Source organism: Phasianus colchicus, chromosome 1 (assembly GCF_987193195.1).
Source record: "Phasianus colchicus chromosome 1, bPhaCol1.hap1.1, whole genome shotgun sequence".
Lineage (NCBI taxonomy): Eukaryota > Metazoa > Chordata > Aves > Galliformes > Phasianidae > Phasianus > Phasianus colchicus.
The window spans coordinates 139,254,764-139,273,759 of record NC_143436.1 but is presented as its reverse complement, the minus strand read 5'-3'; the positions used below and the strand labels follow the sequence as shown (position 1 = coordinate 139,273,759).

General features: G+C 41.7%; 1 protein-coding gene across 3 annotated transcripts in view; it reads right to left on the bottom strand.

The window, feature by feature from the left end:
• TUBGCP3 (tubulin gamma complex component 3) overlaps positions 1 to 18,563 on the bottom strand; it is a 46,895-nt gene extending 28,332 nt beyond the window's left edge. For 2 of the 3 annotated variants that reach the window (XM_031613758.2, XM_090128626.1), the window contains exons 1-5: positions 18,308 to 18,563; positions 7,452 to 7,559; positions 5,608 to 5,675; positions 3,489 to 3,566; positions 2,700 to 2,917 (exon numbers count right to left, since the gene is read on the bottom strand). In XM_031613758.2, coding sequence (XP_031469618.1) covers positions 2,700 to 2,917; positions 3,489 to 3,566; positions 5,608 to 5,675; positions 7,452 to 7,559; positions 18,308 to 18,383 — 548 coding nt within the window. In that variant the 5' untranslated portion in view covers positions 18,384 to 18,563. Of the gene's footprint in view, positions 1 to 2,699; positions 2,918 to 3,488; positions 3,567 to 5,383; positions 5,483 to 5,607; positions 5,676 to 7,451; positions 7,560 to 18,307 lie in introns of those variants that run through there. The other variant, XM_090128634.1, reaches the window with a different exon arrangement.
• Positions 18,564 to 18,996: the final 433 nt, after the last annotated feature.

Sequence of the window (18,996 nt, the reverse complement as noted above, 5' to 3'; positions counted from 1 at the left end):
GTCTTCTCTAACTGGCTGTATGAGTCAACAGAAGGGGTCTGAAAGATTGGCTGGCCCAGGAAAACTTAAAATTGAACTGCACATCTCTAACAAATTCTTTAGAATTCTCATGCCTTTCATCCAATCAAATCAAAGAACACCCCAGTGAATTAAACCATAAAAGATGAAGCAAAAAAATAATGATATGCAAATACCAGTGACGTCACACAGAAGAAACACTGATAAATTTGGTCATTGGTCAAATACCATACAAGAGGAAGCAGTAATAATGCATGCAAGGGAAAGTAGTATAAAGATCAAAATTCCACTCAACACAGAAGGACCTAGTCTACAGATTCTGCTGCCAGCAAACTTGTAAGTCATCAGGAAAAAAGAATTTGCAGCAAAAGGACACTGGCACAGACATCTCAGTAATTGCAGGATCCAAATAAAATCTCACTTCTTTTGAGCACTTTTCCACTGCTATTTCTGGTTATCTTGAAAGTACCCAATAAGCATTTTTCCTTTATCATGGAAAACATCAGAAATGAACATGCAATCATAACAGTAATCAATATCTGCAAATTTGAACATTTTAGAAAAGACTTAATCTATCAATGATGTGTACTGTCTATTTAGTCAGCTTTACTGTATGCTGTACTCGAAAAGCAAATTTCACCTGAAATCCTGAGCTGACATGACAGAAAAGAATCCACCTATTCTGTGCCTTTACCAAAAGCTCTACAAGACTTCCCTTTTCAAGTCTTCTTGTTAGCCTCCTTAGCCAATAGCCACTATGAATCAGAAATATTAAAAGTCATCTGAAAGGCTAAGAAGAATCTTTTGCTGCTGAAGAGCTAACTGTTAGTTTTATCTTCAATCACCTTAAAACATACACTATGAAAGATAACTAACACGCTATAACATAATTTTCATCTCGGAAGAAAAACTGTAAATTTCCCCTTCATTTATTTGTTTTATCTATGCAAAGCACTATATACATCCCTACTGCTGCGAGGATGGCTCAGTAGTGTATGACAGGCTCAGTATTTCCAGCTTCAGTAAGTCTGGTTAGGATGGAGTCTATTTTCATCATGGCAACATGTGCGGTGCTGTGTTATGGATTTATGTTAATCATAAATCTAATTAATGCTTTTTTTTTTTTTACTGTTACTGAGCAGTGCTTGCACTGCATTAAGCATTTGGGGAATTTTTTTTGCCTTCCTTCAACCCACTGTCCCCCACCTCTCTTATTTGTGTAGGCTGAGAGTACATAACAAGCTGGGAGGGGACAGAATGAAGATGATGAATCCAAACCAACCAAAGGGATATTTCATACAACATGATATGCTGAGCAAGCAAACATCAGGAGAAAGACGATGACACAACATTCCTGCTCTTGGAACTTTTCTCAAGAAACTGTTACCTGCTTTGCAGAACATGGCTAAGCCACTCCCTGTGAGGCATTAAATAAATACTTTGCTTTGCTTGCACATACAGCTTTGATTCACATGTTAAACTGCCTTTACTTCAACCCACAACTTCTCTTCCTGTTGTCCTGCTGTGAGGAGTAGGGGCTGTGAGTAAGCAGCTGGGTGGGTCTTTAGCTGCTAGATCAGGTCAATCCAACATGTTAGGAAGAAAAGCTGAAAGGAGCTTTGTCTCCTTAAATTTCTCCATCACTTCCTGCTGTGTGTACATAACATATGTAAGAGCTCACCAAACAGCTCAAATTCCCACCCTGAGATTCAGAGATGTAGAGTGACTAAAAGTTTAATCTACCATTCAATCTAACACATTAGATGAAACAATCATAGCTAACTTAATACTATTTCTTTTGCTCAGTGCTACTTTCTCTGAAGAGTTCAATACTTTCTCTGAAGAGTTCAGTTGTCCAAGACTGTTGTGGATGCCCCATCCCTGGAGGCCTGCAAGGCCAGGCTGGATGTGGCTCTGGGTAGCCTGGTCTGGTGGTCAGCGACCCTGCACGTAGCAAGGGGAGTTGAAACTTTGATCTTTGTGGTTCTTTCCAATCCAGGTCATTCAATGATTCTGTGAGATGCCAGTCTCACTGGCCTGTTCAGTTGAATACTGGATGGTACAAATGTAAATACCAGGACAGATAACTGCACTTCAAGCTCGAACTTTAGGCCTGGGTAGAACAAGAAAGAAAACTTGTCCACTCAAGATGCAACATTGTTTTAATATAGCACCCAAGTCGCTGAGAACGTGCCTAAGAACCAGATCTTGACTTGAAAATGGAAAACATCAAGTTTACTATTTCAATACTGGCAGAGGAACACTTACTTCATAAAAGGAACTTGCCTGAGAAGAACAAGAAGTTTTTCTTTCTTTTTTTTTTTTTACCAGAAGAAAAATAAAGGTGGTTTTAAAGGATTTCAAAAAATGAAGACATTTAAGACAAGATTTGGCATTAAAATCCAAGAGTAGATTCAGTAAAACATCAGCTGCACAACAGGCAATTAAGCTTATGAATAATTACTTGGCCAGCCAATTACAGTTTCAGATCATCATATAACAGCACCTGACATTCAGAAACTTCCAGCTGAAGAACTCTTCCACCTACAGAGGAATTCCCAATGAGATACAACTGGAGAGAATGGGGGGGAGGAAACAAAATAAAACAAAAAAAACTCAAAAAGGAAGAATAAACAGCTCATTGCCCAAACCCATCTATCAAACAAAAAAGCTTAATTTACCCTGGAAGGAGCGACTGTGGAGTTGGTGTTGGGCCATTTAGGGCATACAAGTTGATGCTGCTGATTCCACTGCTCCCCATGCTGCCAGAACTCTGGGCAGACTGAGCACTGCGATCTTGGTAATTCAGTGGAAGGCTCTGAGGTCTGGCATAGTAATAGGGAGTCGAGTGAGCATCCCGTGGCAACGCTTGAGCAAAAAGTGTGGCATAACTTGACACCTGAAAAGTGATTTGGAATAACAGAAAGAGATGTGAATGGTCATAAGTCGTGTCTTAATTGCACTGCAACAGTCAAGAATACAAAAAAGAACTGAAGATCATGATAATGCAAAGAAAATAATTTTGTTACAATTAAGACAAAAGAGCAAGTCCCTGACTGTAAGGGAAAGTCCCTCCAGAAATACAGTTTATTTTTGCCTGTGAATTGTCATTAGTATAGGTGCAAAAAAACTTTGGTGCTAGCAAAGCTGCAATCAAAGAAGGAATTTTCTTCTTATTATTCTATTTCAAACTTACTTGCACATGAACAGACATTACACAACCAAACAGAGTAAAACATCTAGCAAAATCAGAAGTCAGGCCACAAATGATAAACAGTTCATAATTTATAAAAACACAAACACCTGTTCATAAGATTGAAAGAAAGAATACATTTGACACAACCACACACACAACCTTGTTTCCAGAAGTGTTCATTAGGTCTCTATAGCAACTCTGTGACATTTCAACTAAACAACATAGATTCACTGTTTCTAGAAACTAACAGTGTGAGAAGCCTCTCCTCACTTACCTTGTTAGATTGTTTACGTGGATCTTCACTGAGGCTAAGCAGGAGGTAGAGTATTGACCATTTATTTTTCAAGATGCCCTTTCAAAAACAAAAACAGAAAAAAACAAGTTGGTCATAACTCTCAACAGTTTTTATGTTTCTTTTTTTAAGTCATCCAGTCAACTGCATTGTGCACATATAAATAACTTTACCACACAAATACGATTAACCTTGAGTAAACCAGGAATGTGCAGTGTGGATTCTATAACAGTATTATATGAACTTTCCCCACTGTGTAAAATCATGAACTCTCTCACCTGCCCTAAAATCAGCAAGAATACTCAATTTAAAACTCATAGCTACCAAGAAAGACAATTATACAGAGTTGAACTTCTGCTGGCATTCTTACATACTTCACCATTTAAAACACCTTGGACTTGCATCTAACACCAAAAGTTAGGACAACAAACTTCTGGTATGACTGTTAACAAATATTTTCTTCAAAGGTTCTTTCAGCAAAAAAGTCTTTTCTCCATTTTCCTCTTCACCTTTCTTAAGGGAGGCTTCAAAAGTTTGAAGCTGAAATAAAAATTAGGGCAATCTGACTGTAATACAGAAAAATAGCAGGCCCGGCACTGCTAGCTGGGTAATGGGAGGAATTGTACTGCTCTGCACAGCCTCACCTTGAGGTACTGTGTACACATTTAGGCATCAGAATATAAGAAAGACAAAACTATTAGAGAACATCCAAAGAAAGGCAACAAAGAAAAGGGTCTGTAGGGCAAGGTGTGTGAGGAGCAACTGAGGCCCCTGGGTGTGCTCAGCGCAGAGCAGAGGAGCTGAGGGGAGGCCTGATGGCGGCTGCAGCTCCTCACAGGGAGCGGAGGGGCAGCGCTGAGCTCTGCTCTGTGTGACAGCGACAGGGCCCGAGGGAACGGCATGGAGCTGTCAGGGGAGGGCAGCTGGGGGTGAGGGAAAGGGCTGCACCACAGGGCGGTGGGCATGGAACGGGATGCCCAGGGCTGTGGGCACAGCCCCAAGCATTCAAGATGTATTTAGACAGCGCTCACAGTCACAAGGTTTGAATGTTGGGTGCTCCTGCGTGGAGCTAGGAGTCTTATTTGAGAATCCTTGTGTATCCCTTCCAGTTAAGGATATTCTACAATTCATTTATTTTTGTGGAAAAATACAGAACAAAAAACCACAAATGTACAAATGTCAACTGGAAGTCTTATTTTATTAAGGCTCAGCATATTCTACCATGCTGAACATTCAACTTTAAGAAGAAACCAGAACAGATTAGCAGTAGTCATTTTTTCACCTCTTTAGGCTAAATTTTTCTCCTCACATCTTTCCCTCCTTTAATTCAATATCCATTGTTCCCAACCATGGGTTTTCTATATGTCAACATTTTGTCTGGAAAACAACAGACAGTATTCTCTAATGAACGCTGGTTTTAGCACAGCCATCAAATTCAGCAAGCCCTTAACCTTGAACAACAAAGATCTGGAGTATTTAAAAACTCAGAAGCATGAGGACTGTTTAAATCTGAGATTAATTAAAAAAGTAGAAACTTACAAAGCAATGACATAAAATGAGAAAATTCTTCAAATTTTATATACTAAAAAAGTAAACACTTCTATTTTTACAGAGTTAATTTCTTCCTATAAAGTATCTTTTTTAAAACTGTACTTAAAAATTGTATCCTTTATTCTGTTCAAATTTAAAATGTTTAATTAAAAGCAAACTGCTGATATTTTTATATATAAATACATATATAATTAAGATATACACACAAGTTTGTAATTCTTGATCTTTTCACAAAAATTACACAATGGTTGAGGTAGGAAAAGACCTCTGACGATCATCTATTTCAATACCTCTATTGAAAAGCAAAAGTATATACTACAGACTACCCAGAGCTGTGCCTAGTCAGGTGCTGAATTCATCTCCAGGAACAGAGATTCCACACCTTTCCTTGGCAACCTGATCTAGTGTTCAATCTTCCTCTCAGGTAAAAAAAAAAAAAAAAAAAAAAGGAAAATAAAGAAGTTAATGATCTAAGCACTATCCAAAAACAACTCTGTAATATCAAAAGAATTTGAGTGTGCTTTCAGTTTCTTCACATTTCTTACACTACCTGTGAACCGAGCTTTCTGTAGAGTTCTGAAAACAAAGCAGCATCTGCTTCCCTTCTTTGTCGCACAACTGAAAGAGATAAATATAGATTAAAAGAACTAGAACAAGAATAAGTCATGTCAGAAACTATGTTTTTGGTAAGTAGGAAAACATAACCAAGAAAGCATAACGATGCTTAACTGTTTTGCATTACTTACTCAGACTTCTAAGTTTTTTTTCACATTATGCATTCCTACCCTTGAAAGTTCTTGCAGGGGATATGACCCAATGTAAGTAGTAACCATTTCTCTTACAGCAACAAAGACATTTTCTAAAGATATATCAAGAAAAAAAAAATCCTTTTAAAATTGAGCGTGCCTTTCTGTAGGGTTTGGGAATTAGCACATAACTGAAAGCAGATATAGGTTAAGAACACTATGAAGCAACTGATTAAAATTATCATTTGTTTCTTGCTTTCACTGCCTAATACAGAAATAAAGTAGCAATGCCACTTGTTCCAAGTTAAGAAGAATTTCAAGATCACAGAACTTCAATATATAAAGGAAAGTAAGTTTTGATCCCTGTCTGTTATGTAACAGAAGTCTTTGCTAAGAGGAATATTTTTAAGCTTAAAGACATCTTCAGAAAGCCAACTTTACACCAGAAAGAGTCATGTATAAAAAAGATGAGGCAAAATTAAAGAAACATTAATCATAAAACAGTTGCTGGTAAACAACAGAAATGCTAATTAGTATTAAAAGGCACTACCACGTACTTTTTTTTTTTTTAAATCAAATAAGTCACCTACCACAGAATAACTCCAAAATAAATGTAAAGTTGGGGGATATATCCAGTCAGTTATTCCATGACCACTAAAATCAACCTACAAGCTGAAATTGAGGATATGGAGGATGATGGAGGTAATCAGCTTCACTGGGGCAACAGGCTGCAGCAGAACAAGCGTATACACTGTGGTGCTGTCTAGTACTGGCCAAAAGATACAGAAACTCAACATGCAGGAAGTGTATGCTGTAGAATACAGGGTTTTACAGCTGTATCTAGAGAAATTCTCATGAGCTTATTTGTCTGTGAGTAAGCAGCAGAAGCCCTGCATTAGCAAAAAAAAATACACAAGTACTTTAAAAGGTTACAACCACAGGCTTCAGTTATTCTAATTCAATCATCCTGACCAAATGTTCAAAGTTCCTGAGCACAAATACAAGCTTTAATTTAATCAGTAACTGCTCCTGAACATCCTACTGTAGAGCTGAGAATCTGCTGAAAGCATTACTTGGCTTTATAAGAATGCCTCACGCTCCAATGGGATTAAGAGCTCAACGCTTGACTCAGAGCAGCACAGAGCAGAGTGGAATATAACTGCAATAACTTACTGTCACAATTTAATGTTTTGGCTTTGAGAAGGTTGTTGTAAATAAACTTCTAGGAAAACAAAAGGCAAGAAATATCAGGTAAGTTGTATGAACAATGATTCCATCCAATCCCCAGAATGCTCATTCATTAAGATTCACATACGTGCTCATGAAGTTAAATGTGCCAAAGCGTACCTCAAAAATATCGGTCTTTCAAAAAGAAATATGAATTTATGAAGTCTGAATAATATTAAAATGAAAGAAAAGTAATGTAAGTTGTTCTTTATTTCTGTGGGGGCTAAGATGGAAAGTCAACGGCTTGTACAGAAGCAAGGGAAATTTAAACTGAGCATCTGAACTCAGAAGGAGCAATTAGGGGATTCATGGAATTGCCATCACAAGATTTTCAGGGGCAGGAAATAACAATAGTAATCAGTATTAGGTAAGTGAGGCAGAACATTTCCACCTTCAGAGGAATAAACAGAGATGCACGTACGTTCTTTCTTGATTTTCTCTGCCACGAGAAATTCATCCCGTTCGACAGTAGGAGCAAAGTTGCTTCCAATAACTCTCACTGCATACTGGAACTGTTGGGCTGCATCAGCTGGAAAAGAAAAAAAAAGTGAAACCCACTTAATTAAGCAGACTGCTAAAGTATTATTTAAAGAAAAAAAAGCAAAAAAGTTAAAGGCACAAGATTACATAGCTGACTGAACTTGGCATAAGCGTACTCAGCTTAGATCAGATATACTGTTATATTATGGTCCTCAGATACACTTCTAACCAGAGGGCAGTGAAGTCCAGCTTAACCTGGGGGAGATTAACAATAGTTCAAACACACCTGTACACACTCCGTAAATTAAACATATGCAATCAAATACTTCCTATGCTGTGCTGGTTGAAGAGACACTTAGGCCTGTTCAGCTATCAGACTTCAGGAGGCTCTGCAGCACCCCACAGCCTGAAAAGCTGTGCAGGACTTGCCACAGTCATGCAATTCAGCCTGCATACAGAAAACATTGCTGTGATTGTTCTTAAGGAAAATAATGTTTAGAAATTAACTTTTACATCCACCTCCACTAATCTCTCTTATCACCCTTTAAATTAAAAAATAATAACATTAAAACAATTCCCCGAGGTCTCCATGAGAGGACTGGCAGAACAAACCACCAAATAACCTTGCCGGAGGGGGTTCAGAATGCAGCATAAGCTCAGCAGTAAAGCATTCTCTTTGGTCTGCCAGCACAGCTTTAGCAATATCAGACACCACCTCCTGCCCAGACTGCAGCCAGAGAGCATGAACGAACAGATGTGGAGGATGGAAGATCTGAGAAATTTCTGAAGAGAGCTACAAGGAATAATAGCACAAGCTGGCAGTACTGCAGCTGAATAATTCTGAGGTGTTTCAGAAGACACAACTTAAAATAGATACTGAAAAAAAGAGAGATAACCTTAGTGGATGTACAGACTTCCTATATATTTATGATCCCGCAGTATATCACAAAACGTAAACCTTAACACTTCCTTTTTCCCTTCAAGTTTACAGCAACTAGCAATACACAGGTTTCCCTTGCAAGCAATGATGTATTTACTGTGTTTATACAACTTTCTTCCCCAAGAAAAATTAAAAAAGAAAAAAAAAAGTCAGCATTTCAAACAGGCTGAAGTGCTATGTTTCCTCTCTGCTGTTCCCTATGATTTTACGGTTTAAGGTCAAATTCAAACGAACATACAACTGAGTTTACTATCTTCAGTCATCTGCTGCAGGGATTACAAAATCCAGCAGAGATACGTACAGTCTCCAAAGGCTCTCTGGAATTTTATTTCTTCATAAGAAGTGACTCAGGATGACAGCTACACACAGCTGTAAGGCACTTTTTTTGTTGTTGCTCTTGTTTGGTTGTGCATGCCTGTGCGAGAGACTGCTATCAGAACTGGGACTTACCTTCTAACTAATGGAAGAAAAGTCTTCAACTTGGCCATTTACATGTCTTCCAATCTCCCTCTGACACTAGAATTTGAGACTACCTGTGCTTCTAGTTTTGTGTTGCAATGGAATTCTAATGATGAGAGCAGAAATATGTGTGAAGATCTCCAGATAGAAGTTTTGGAGATTTAAACTTAAGTCCTCAGGCTAATAGGAACACAACAGATATGCTATCAACAGCAAGTAACAGGGTTTTGTGTTTTTTCTTGTAATAGGAAAGCTTTAACAAAGCTCTTAAATAACCTTCTATTTCAACATTAGCTATAGCAAAACTAGTTAAAGCACAGGAACCTAGCCAAGTTTTTTCCAAACTGTCCTAACAAGGCATCTGAGAAAGGTCTCAAGTCAAAAACCTACAACTCCATTAAGCTGCAATGCTGCAGATTAACCGTGCTACATGACACACAGTATGGTTCAAAGAAATCCACTCTTTAAGCCATAAAATGGCTTGGCTTGGAAGGGACCTCCAGGATCATCAAGCTTCAACACCTCCACCACAGGCAGGTCCATCAACCTCCACATTTAACACTGCACTACATTTAATACTGATACACATACAGATTTGCACTGGAAATTCAAAAGTACCATAGTAAGACTTTTTACGTTTTAATTTACACAGATTTTCTTGTCTCATTCATACCGAATCCAAATTGTTATACAAGGAGAACAAATCGCTAAGGAAGGCTCCTCAGCAGCAGATTATTTCTTATGAGTGCATAACATAACTTCATCTGTAGTGCTTAAATGTAATTTAGTTCGGATATCTGTCAGTGGAATAAAGAATCACGTCATTTACAACTAATAGACGTATTTAATTGCCTCAAAAATCATTAAGATGGCAGGCAAGTGTAAAATACATAGCTGTGTGTCTATATACATGTACACACTTCCCCATCAGAAAGTGATTCAGTATGACTCTCTTACCCTAGAGCAGAGCAAGCTATCAATAATTCAATATCTACCATCTACCCAACCATTTACACTTTCCTACAAACAACACAGGATTCAAGATGAATTACAGCCAAAGGCAGATGACATTTTAAAGTCACAGAAAGTACAAGTGGAGCACAGAGAAGCAGTGCACAAGAAGAATTTAGTGGAGAAACAGCACAAGATGAAATTCAAAGGAAGTGTTCATGAAGAAGGAAGATAACTTGGCCATTATATTTCCAAGAAGCCAGTAGTTTAGAGGAAATGCTGCAATTCAGAATGCAAGCTAAAACAGCTAGACAATTATTTTTAAAAGAAGTTAAATAAAGCAGACAGTAGTTACTTTCTTAAAGAAAGCAAACTCTCTACACTAGTACTTCTAGCCAGCTGCTTCTTCCCACTCAACACTTCATAAAGTCATTGTGAAACAATGACACACTAAATCACATGCAATGGTCCACATGTGGTTATGAATGACTACTGTTGAAAACTACTCAAGCTGCTGTAATCTAAGACATGCTCAAGAAAAAATGCTCACTAGAAAGGAGTCTGTATGCAACATGCCAGTGCTTGTGGGAGGGGGATGTGCTAGTAAGATTCCGCAGTCTTGTGCCCTGGTGAAGGAAGAGGACGACACATCTTTTTGTAGGAAGAACACAAGGACTGGTGTGAGGTTGGCGGCTACAGAAACACCTGAGAATAGTCAAGAGGGTGTTAGGGCTTATCCCACCCAAAAGGTGGCCCAGCTCAGGTGCATTTACACTGCATGCAGCATGGATAACAAACAGGAGGAGCTGGAGATCATCGGGCCATTGGAAAACTATGATACAGCTGCCATCATGGAAACATGGTGTGATGACTCACACAGCTGCAGTGCTGTGACTGATGGCTACTGACTTCTCAAAAGCGATAGGCAAAGCAGGAAAGGCAGTGGTGTAGCCCTCTATGTTAAGAAAGAATGCAAATGTATGGAAATTAATAATGATTATAGGGTTGAGAACTTATGGGTCAGAATAAAAGCAAAGGCCAATAAGACTGACATTATCATGGGAGTCTGCCACAGGCCACCTAACCAAGATGGATAAAAAACTTCATAGACAATTGGGTGAGGCCTTGTGGTCTCCCCACCTTGTTCTTGTGGGGGACTTCAACTTCCCAAACAGCTGCAGGATTTATAATACAGCAGATAGGGAACAGTCCCAAAGGTTCCTAGAGTGTGTGGAAGATAACTTCCTGACAAAACCAGTAAAGGAGCCAACAAGAGGAAGCAAAATTCTACTGTTTGTTAACAAAGAAGATCTTGGGGGGGGGGGAATGTAAAGGTTGGTGGCCATCAGGAGCAAAGAAATCATGAAATGATATATTTTTCAATCCTTGCTGAACCACGAAGGGGAATCAGCAGAACTGTTGCCATGGACTTCCAGAGGGCAGACTTTGGCCTCATTCAGACCATGGTTTAGAGAGCCCTTTGGGAGGTAGCTCTGGAAGGCATAGGAGCGCAGGAAGGCTGTGAATACTTGAAAGAAGTGTCATGGTTTTATGATTTGTTACCATTATTCCACATCGTAATATCATGTAGTGCACTGGGACTTAGTGCACTCCAGTTCCAGGAACCTGTCCCAGAAGAGAAGAACTATATCTCCCAGAGGACTGTTTGCTGTTCTGTTACCATTTCCACTCAGAAGGAAAGATAAAAAAAAAAAGCTGCAGATCACAAGACTCCCCTTGTTTTTGACCATCTGACTCATCTCTGGTACAGGTGCCACATCACCTCAGCTTAGTTATATTAAGGCCTTCAGCTGTTCAGGCACTCATTTAATTTTATTCATTAGCTCCAATTCTAATTATATTGTATCACAGCACATTATTTTGCATGCCAATAACTTATTTAGTAAATCAGTTTGTTGCTCCTCAGATCATTGCTTCTGTTTTGTTTTTAGGCCCACCTCTCCACCCCTTTTCCCCTTTCCTGGGGCATGGGTCCATGGTTCCCCTCCCTCCCGTCAATTAGTCACAGAACCAGGCTGAACCAGCCCATAAACCATTGACAGGAAGTTTATTTAAAAAGTGCACCCCCAAATAACAGAAGATGAGCTGATGGGGAAGGAGACCAGTCTGGCTGAACAGAGGCCTTCAGCTGGAACTCAGGAACAAAAGGAAAGTTTATGGTCCTTGGAAGATGAGGGAAGCAACTTGTAATCCTCATAAGTATGCAGTGAAGCTGTGCAGGGAGAAAAGCCAAAGCCCAGCTAGAACTGAACTTAGTCACTAAGGTGAAAGACAACAATAAATATTTCTGTAAATATACCAACAGTGAGAGGAGGGCAAGAGAGAATCTCCATCCATTATCAGGTGCAGAGAGCACCACAGTGACAAAGGATCAGGATTAGGCTGAGGTACTAACCCTTCTTAGCCTCAGTCTTTAAAACTAAGACTTGTTACTCCCTGGGAACACAGCCCCTTGTGCTGGTAGACAGGGATGGGGAACAGAATAGGCCCTGCATAATCCATGGCGAGATGATTTTGAACCTGCTCCAAAAGCTGGATGCTTACAAGTCCATGGGACCAGATGGATTGCACTGTGCTGACGGAGTTGGTGGATGTGGTTGCAAAGCCACTCTCCAACATTCTTCGGCAGTCCTGGCTATCTGGGGATGTCCCAGATTGGAGACTGGCAAATGTGACTCCCATCTTCAAAAAGGGCCAGAAAGATTATCCTGATAGCTAGAGATCTATCAGACTCACCTCGGTGCCAGGGAACGTTAGAGAATGGATAATCTCAGGAGCCATCATGGAACAATTAAAGGTCAACCAGAGGATCAGGCCCAGTCAGCACAAGTTTATGAATGGCAGATTCTTTGACAAATTGATTTCATTTTATGACAAGGTGACCTACTTAGTGGATGAAGGTAAGGCTGCCGATGTGGTCTACCTGGACTTCAGTAAAGCCTTTGACACTGTCCACCATAACATCCTTGTGGAGAAGCTGGCTGCCCATGGTTTGGATGGGCGTATGCTCTGCTGGGTGAAACACTGGCTAGATGGCTGGGCCCAAAAAGTTGTCAACCTCTTGGTCAATGGAATTAAATCCAGTTGGTGGTTGGTCATAAGTGGCATTCTCTAGGGCTCTGTACTGGGGCCGCTCCTATTCAGCATCTTTATCATTGATAAAGATCTTGATGAGGGGATTGAATACACCCTCAGTAAGTTTGCACCAAATTGGGAGGGAGTGTTGATCTGCCTGAGGGGAGAAAGGCACTACAGAGGGACCTGGATAGACTGGATCGATGGCCAAGGTTAACTGTATGAGTTTCACCAGGGCCAACTGTCAGGTCACAACAACCTGAGACAACCCTACAGGCTTGGGGAGGAGTGGCTGGAAAGCTGCCTGACAGAAAGGGAACTCGGGGTACTGATGGACAGTCGGCTGAATATGAGGCAGCAGTGTGTTTGGGTGGCCAGGAGGACCAATGACATCCTGGCTTGTATCAGGAATGGTGCAGTGAGCAGGACTAGGGAAGTCATCCTGCCCCTGGACTCGACATTGGTGAGGCTTCACCTCGAGTACTGTGTTCAGTTTTGGACACCTCAGTACAGAAAGGACATTGAGGTGCTGGAGCAGCTCCAGAGAAGGGCAACAAGGCTTGTGAAGGACTTGGAGAATATGCCCTATGAGGAGAGGCAGAAGGAACTGGGGCTGTTTAGTCTGAGGAAAAGGAGGCTGAGTGGAGACCTTATTGCTCTCTTCCAATATCTGACAGGTGCTTACAGTGAGAGTGGACTGGTCTCTTCTCACTGGTAATAGGATGAGGGGAACTGTGCCTCAAGATGTGCTTGGGGGGGGGGGGGGGGAGAGGGGGTTTAGGTTGGCTATCAGGAAAAACTCCTTTACAGAAAGGGTTGTTAAGCACTGCAATAGGCTCCCCAGGGAGGTGTCTGAGTCACCATCCCTGGATGTGTTTAAAAACTGTTTGGATGTGGTGCTCAGAGTTAGGGTAGTATGGGTAGGTTGTGGTTGGACTCCATGATCTGTAAGGTCCTTTCCAACCTGCACAATTCTATGATTCTATGATCAAAACTGTAAAACTTAACTGCCACACTCAGCTGCTCTCTTACTTACACATTTTAGCTGTATCAAAGTTTTATCAGTATGCATTACAGTAACATTATGCCATACAGAATCACTGAGCAGCTCAGTTTAGAACTGACCTTAAAGATCATCATGCTCAAATCCCTGTTGTGGGAAGGGCTGCCACCCACTAGATCAGGCTGATAAACTAATAGAAAATACTGATAAGCTAAAATACTAGTCTAGAATGCCATCACTGCTCCTATTTTAAGTTAGTTATGTGCAACAAAAAAAAAAACATGTTAAAAAAAAGGAAAAACAGTCTCTTAATGTTAATTTTAAACACCTAAAGTATATTTTTAATTAGCAGTCCTTCTGGTTATCCACATCCCTCTCATACAAAAGAAAAAACAATTGCTCCTCACACAAATACACCCATACTTTTCCTTAATTAAAAGAAACACGTAAAATTTTAAGGACAGAACAAGAAACAGGACTATTCTTTAATTCTGTGGCATTGCCCATACGCAGATTTGAGGATGGTCCCATTGACTTAACAGCAAACATGGGCAGACAGTCTGCCTGGAAGTCCTTGCTACGACTTCTTTCTAAATTATCAACTTGCATTTGCTTCTATTATCCACATTTCAATCTCCATCTCAATTTTTTAAGTAACTCTGTGTTCTCTCTCTCATGAAAATTAAACATTTATGCCAATAGATCAGAGCTTAAATAATATAAACGCAACAAGAAAACCTCTGAGATTATACATACTAAATTAAGACCATAGAGCAGACTTTAGATAGCAAACTGCTGCCTAAAGACGCAAATACCGCCTTCTAGAGCATGCTCACCTCCAGAAGGAGGTGAGCATATAAAAATATTTTTATGATTCAAAACCAAATAGACATAGCCTGACTAGGAACTACAGTACTATTTGATGTACTCAGAGCTCTAACAGCTGTCATGCTAGTATAGCAATGTACAAAGTAGAACTGTCCAAGACTTCCCAGAGGTTTCTGAAAGATAGCCAAGACCACGAAGCTTTGTCAGGAGCATTAAATTCACACTCACAGAGCAGCATGCAACCTTGTTTAACTGCTGGAGTCCCCAAGCAGGCATAACTGAATGGAAACTGAATACCTCAGTTTGCCCAAAAACAATCGCAAGCCCTATGCAGGAAACTCTCATCCCTTGGAAACAAAGGAAGCTATCCATATAGCAGATGATCTCAGAAACAGAGAGAAGGCAGACCTGCCACTGGGAACCTCTTGTGGTCACACTGCATTCTAATACGAATTCACTTCAATATGGATTTTCAATGAGTGGGCCTCACAGGACATCACACAGCCTCACCTTGAGTACCGGGTGCAGTTTTGGGCACCACAGTGCAAAAAGGACATACAGCTATTAGAGAGCGTCCAAAGGAAGGCTGAAAAGGTGGGGAAGGATCTGTAGGGCAAGGTGTGTGAGGAGTGGCTGACATCTCTTGGTGTGCTCAGCCCAGAGCAGAGGAGCTGAGGGGAAGCCTGATGGCAGCTGCAGCTCCTCACAGGGAGCAGAGGGGCAGCGCTGAGCTCTGCTCTGTGTGACAGCGACAGGGCCAGAGGGAACGGCATGGAGCTGTCAGGGGAGGGCAGCTGGGGGTTAGGGAAAGGGCTGCACCACAGGGCGGTGGGCATGGAACGGGATGCCCAGGGTTGTGGGCAGTGCCGGAGTGCAAGGAGCACGGAGATACCACTCTCAGACACAGGGTTTGAATGCAGGGTGGTGCTGTGTGGAGCCAAGAGCTGTACTTGACACTTGTGAGCCCCTTCCAACTAGGAATATTGTGACACTATGGTCATAAGCAGGAGCTAGAAAACATCCAGCAGATAAGGGACTCAGACTTGTTGAAGGCTTCAAGCACAGCACTGCAGGCTGCACACATGGATGTCATCACCCACATCAGCTACAGCACACTCCCACAGATGTTACATGAATGGAATCCTTCAGTTCCTGCTGATGCCATGGCTTCCGCATGAATGTAACAGCAAACAAGCACTGAGAACAAGCACAGCCAAGCAGACGAAGCCCTCTGAAGTACAGAGAGGTCCAGGGAATGCACAAGCAGGAAGATCCATTGGATCATCTCAACTCCTTTTTATTATTAGTCCACACCATTTTACCTAATTACTTTGATAACTTATTTCTCATTTGAGTGCTTATTCTAGGAGAGTACCAAAAGCTAGAATTTCAAGCCGAGTTCACAGCAAGATAACTACACAAGTGCATAAAGATGACTGTCTGCACTTAGCTTTTGCTTCTTGTTACTGGTTTATTTTTTTATAAAAACTTCTTACTGGAATTTTAATTTCAATCTCCTAAGTAGCTAAGCCTCTTTTCTTATGCTGAAAGGTATTCAGAGTTAAAAGCTTGAAGAACAACAAGAAGCTACTGGTTGCTCCCCTGCCACTAGGGCACATACACAATACTCCAACACAGTGGATACTGACAGCAACACAGCTCCCTTATTGTCTCAATTTGTCCCTTGGTCCCAGGAAAGAAAAGAAAACTCAGGGGAAAGGCACAAGAGGAAAAAAAACAAAATTGAGCACCTTTCGTGACTTGCATTTCTCCCACAGAGATTTTGCATTACAGTCTCACAGAACTGTCTACCAATAGCTGGGCTCATGGCCAGCTAACAGACAACAGTTGATTGTTCCCTGAGAAACTTTATGTCAGAAGTACTTGGGTCTCTTGTACCACAAGAACAAAGAGCAGGTAAGAATGGTCGGCCTATCTGCCAAACACAAAGAACTATAGCAACCGTAAACACAGCAGAGAGCCCACACAATTTTTAGTCAATATTTTAATGAATCCTTCAGTAGGAGCTGAAGGAGTCAAGCAAATCCTCAGATAAGTGAGCAGACAGTGGACTTGCAATGGGCACAAGGCAGCCTCCCGTGATTTTGGGCAGAATTTCCTTTTTCTTAATGAAGTACACAAGACATCTTAAGTATGTGAGTGGAACCCAAGCATATTGGAATAGATTCAACACTTTTTTTTTTTTTAATAATATCTGCATTCTCTTCCACGCTTTCTGCAAATACTGCTTGCAAATAAAATTAATACACCAGACAGAAGACAAGGAAATGCATAGGAACTAAGGCTTCATCCAAAGTCAGTGGAAGCATCCCACCTTCTCCCAATACTCACACCATGAGTGGTAAGTGTGGAGCTTTGTGCTCTCACACCCTACATGCCATAGCCCTAAATAAGACACTCAACATCAAGAAACAATCCTAGATTAAGTTTAGGTTGCAGTTCTTCTCAAAACTAAGGAAAAGTCATCAGGAAAACAGGACCCAGCAACACAGTATCAATAGCATAGAAACAACGGTCTCAAAGAGAGCTCTGCTACCCCAATAAATTAAAAATAACAACAGTCTTAAGTAGAATTAACACAGTAACTTCAGATTTTAGGCAGTGAAAAGCTAGAAGCACCCTTGCATGTGAATGTATACACCAATTGGATAATAAAACATTTTCCAAAAGAAAAGTGAAAAACAGCTTTCAAATAAAAGCTATTATAGTATCTTTGAATGGAAGGCTGCTGTGAAATACCTTTTCATATATAACCAGACTAAAATAAATGTGATTACATAAAAGCACAAGAGGCGTTACACAGCTTGTAAGCTAACATTGACTTGAAGGAGGCTGGGGAAAAGCAGGAGCTGAGAAAAGCTTCACACCAGAAATTCCTGACACTGAATTCTCACAGAGTGGCAATTCTGGAAATGGGAATTTATGGATTTGGAGATTCAAACATCCAATACTGAGGGTAACTGAATGCAGACCTCTGAAAGCACGGAGGGGGGAGAAAGAGAAAGGGGGCACACTTAGATCTCATCTCTTGTTTTCTGTACTTCAAGGAGCAGGAATTCAGTCAGCTCGAAGTTGTTCACTGCTGTCACGCAAACACCTCAAGGTAACCTGGGGTGACTTTCCAGGAGACATGGGCACGGAAAGAGGAAAAGAACACACTGGATTTCAAAGCTACAGAGGAAGAAGCCATCACCCACACGAGGAAAAGGCGACCACGAAAGCTTGGCCACGAATCGGGAGCAGCGCTCACAAAGAGAGCAACTGGAAGAGCAGCAGAGCGGAGGCAGCTCTCCCTTCCCGCCTCCCCGCCACAGAGAGCGGAGCCGCCGCCTGGGCAGCACCACGCACAACTTACGCAAGCGGCCGAGGCTCCCTCCCGCCTCACCGACCAACACAGCGGCCCCGAACTGAGGCCGGAGACGAGACAGCGGAACGCGGCCCCCCGCCGCCACCGCCGCCCTGACAGCCCCAGCGGCCCGGAGCTGGGGAAAGCCGTTACCTTCGCTCTTGCCCAGGATGCGGCAGCAGAGGTTCTGCAGCAGAACGTTGGGGGATTTTTGGTCCGGGGTCGCCATCGCCGCCCAGGAGGACGGGAAGGCGGGGCGGCGGCAGGCAAAGAGGCAGGCGGAGAGGCGGCGCCGGCCGCCCCGTACAAGCAGCCGGCTGCACGCTGGGCCGCTGCCTACGGCGCCATTTTAACAGAACCGCCGAAAGCCGCAGCGGCGTCCGCTCCGCACCCACAATGCCCCGCGCGGGGGGCGGCATCGCTGTGCGCTGCTCCCAACTCATTCCGCCGCCGCACCGCCGCCACCGTGCCGGGGTTCCGACGGTCCGCCGTTCCGGGCGTGCTATGGGTCCACATACAAGGAACAAGTGGCACATGGCAGTGGGTTGGAATGAGATAATCCTTAAGGTCCCTTCCAGTTAAAAACATCCTGTGATTCTCTGACAGAAACATGCTATTAAAACAGCGTGACTGATGTGTGTCTTCAAGCGGAAGTACGATTACTAATTTAAACTTGTAAATTTCAGTAAAACTGCATCTCGTGTTACACTGCTGAAATAATGTCATAGCAATCAATTCTGTTACGCTATCAAGGAAAGTATTATATTGTATTATTAATGTATTAAGGAATGTATATATAATGTATTTTATAGCCTCATTTCCCCAAGGAATGAGGTGTATGT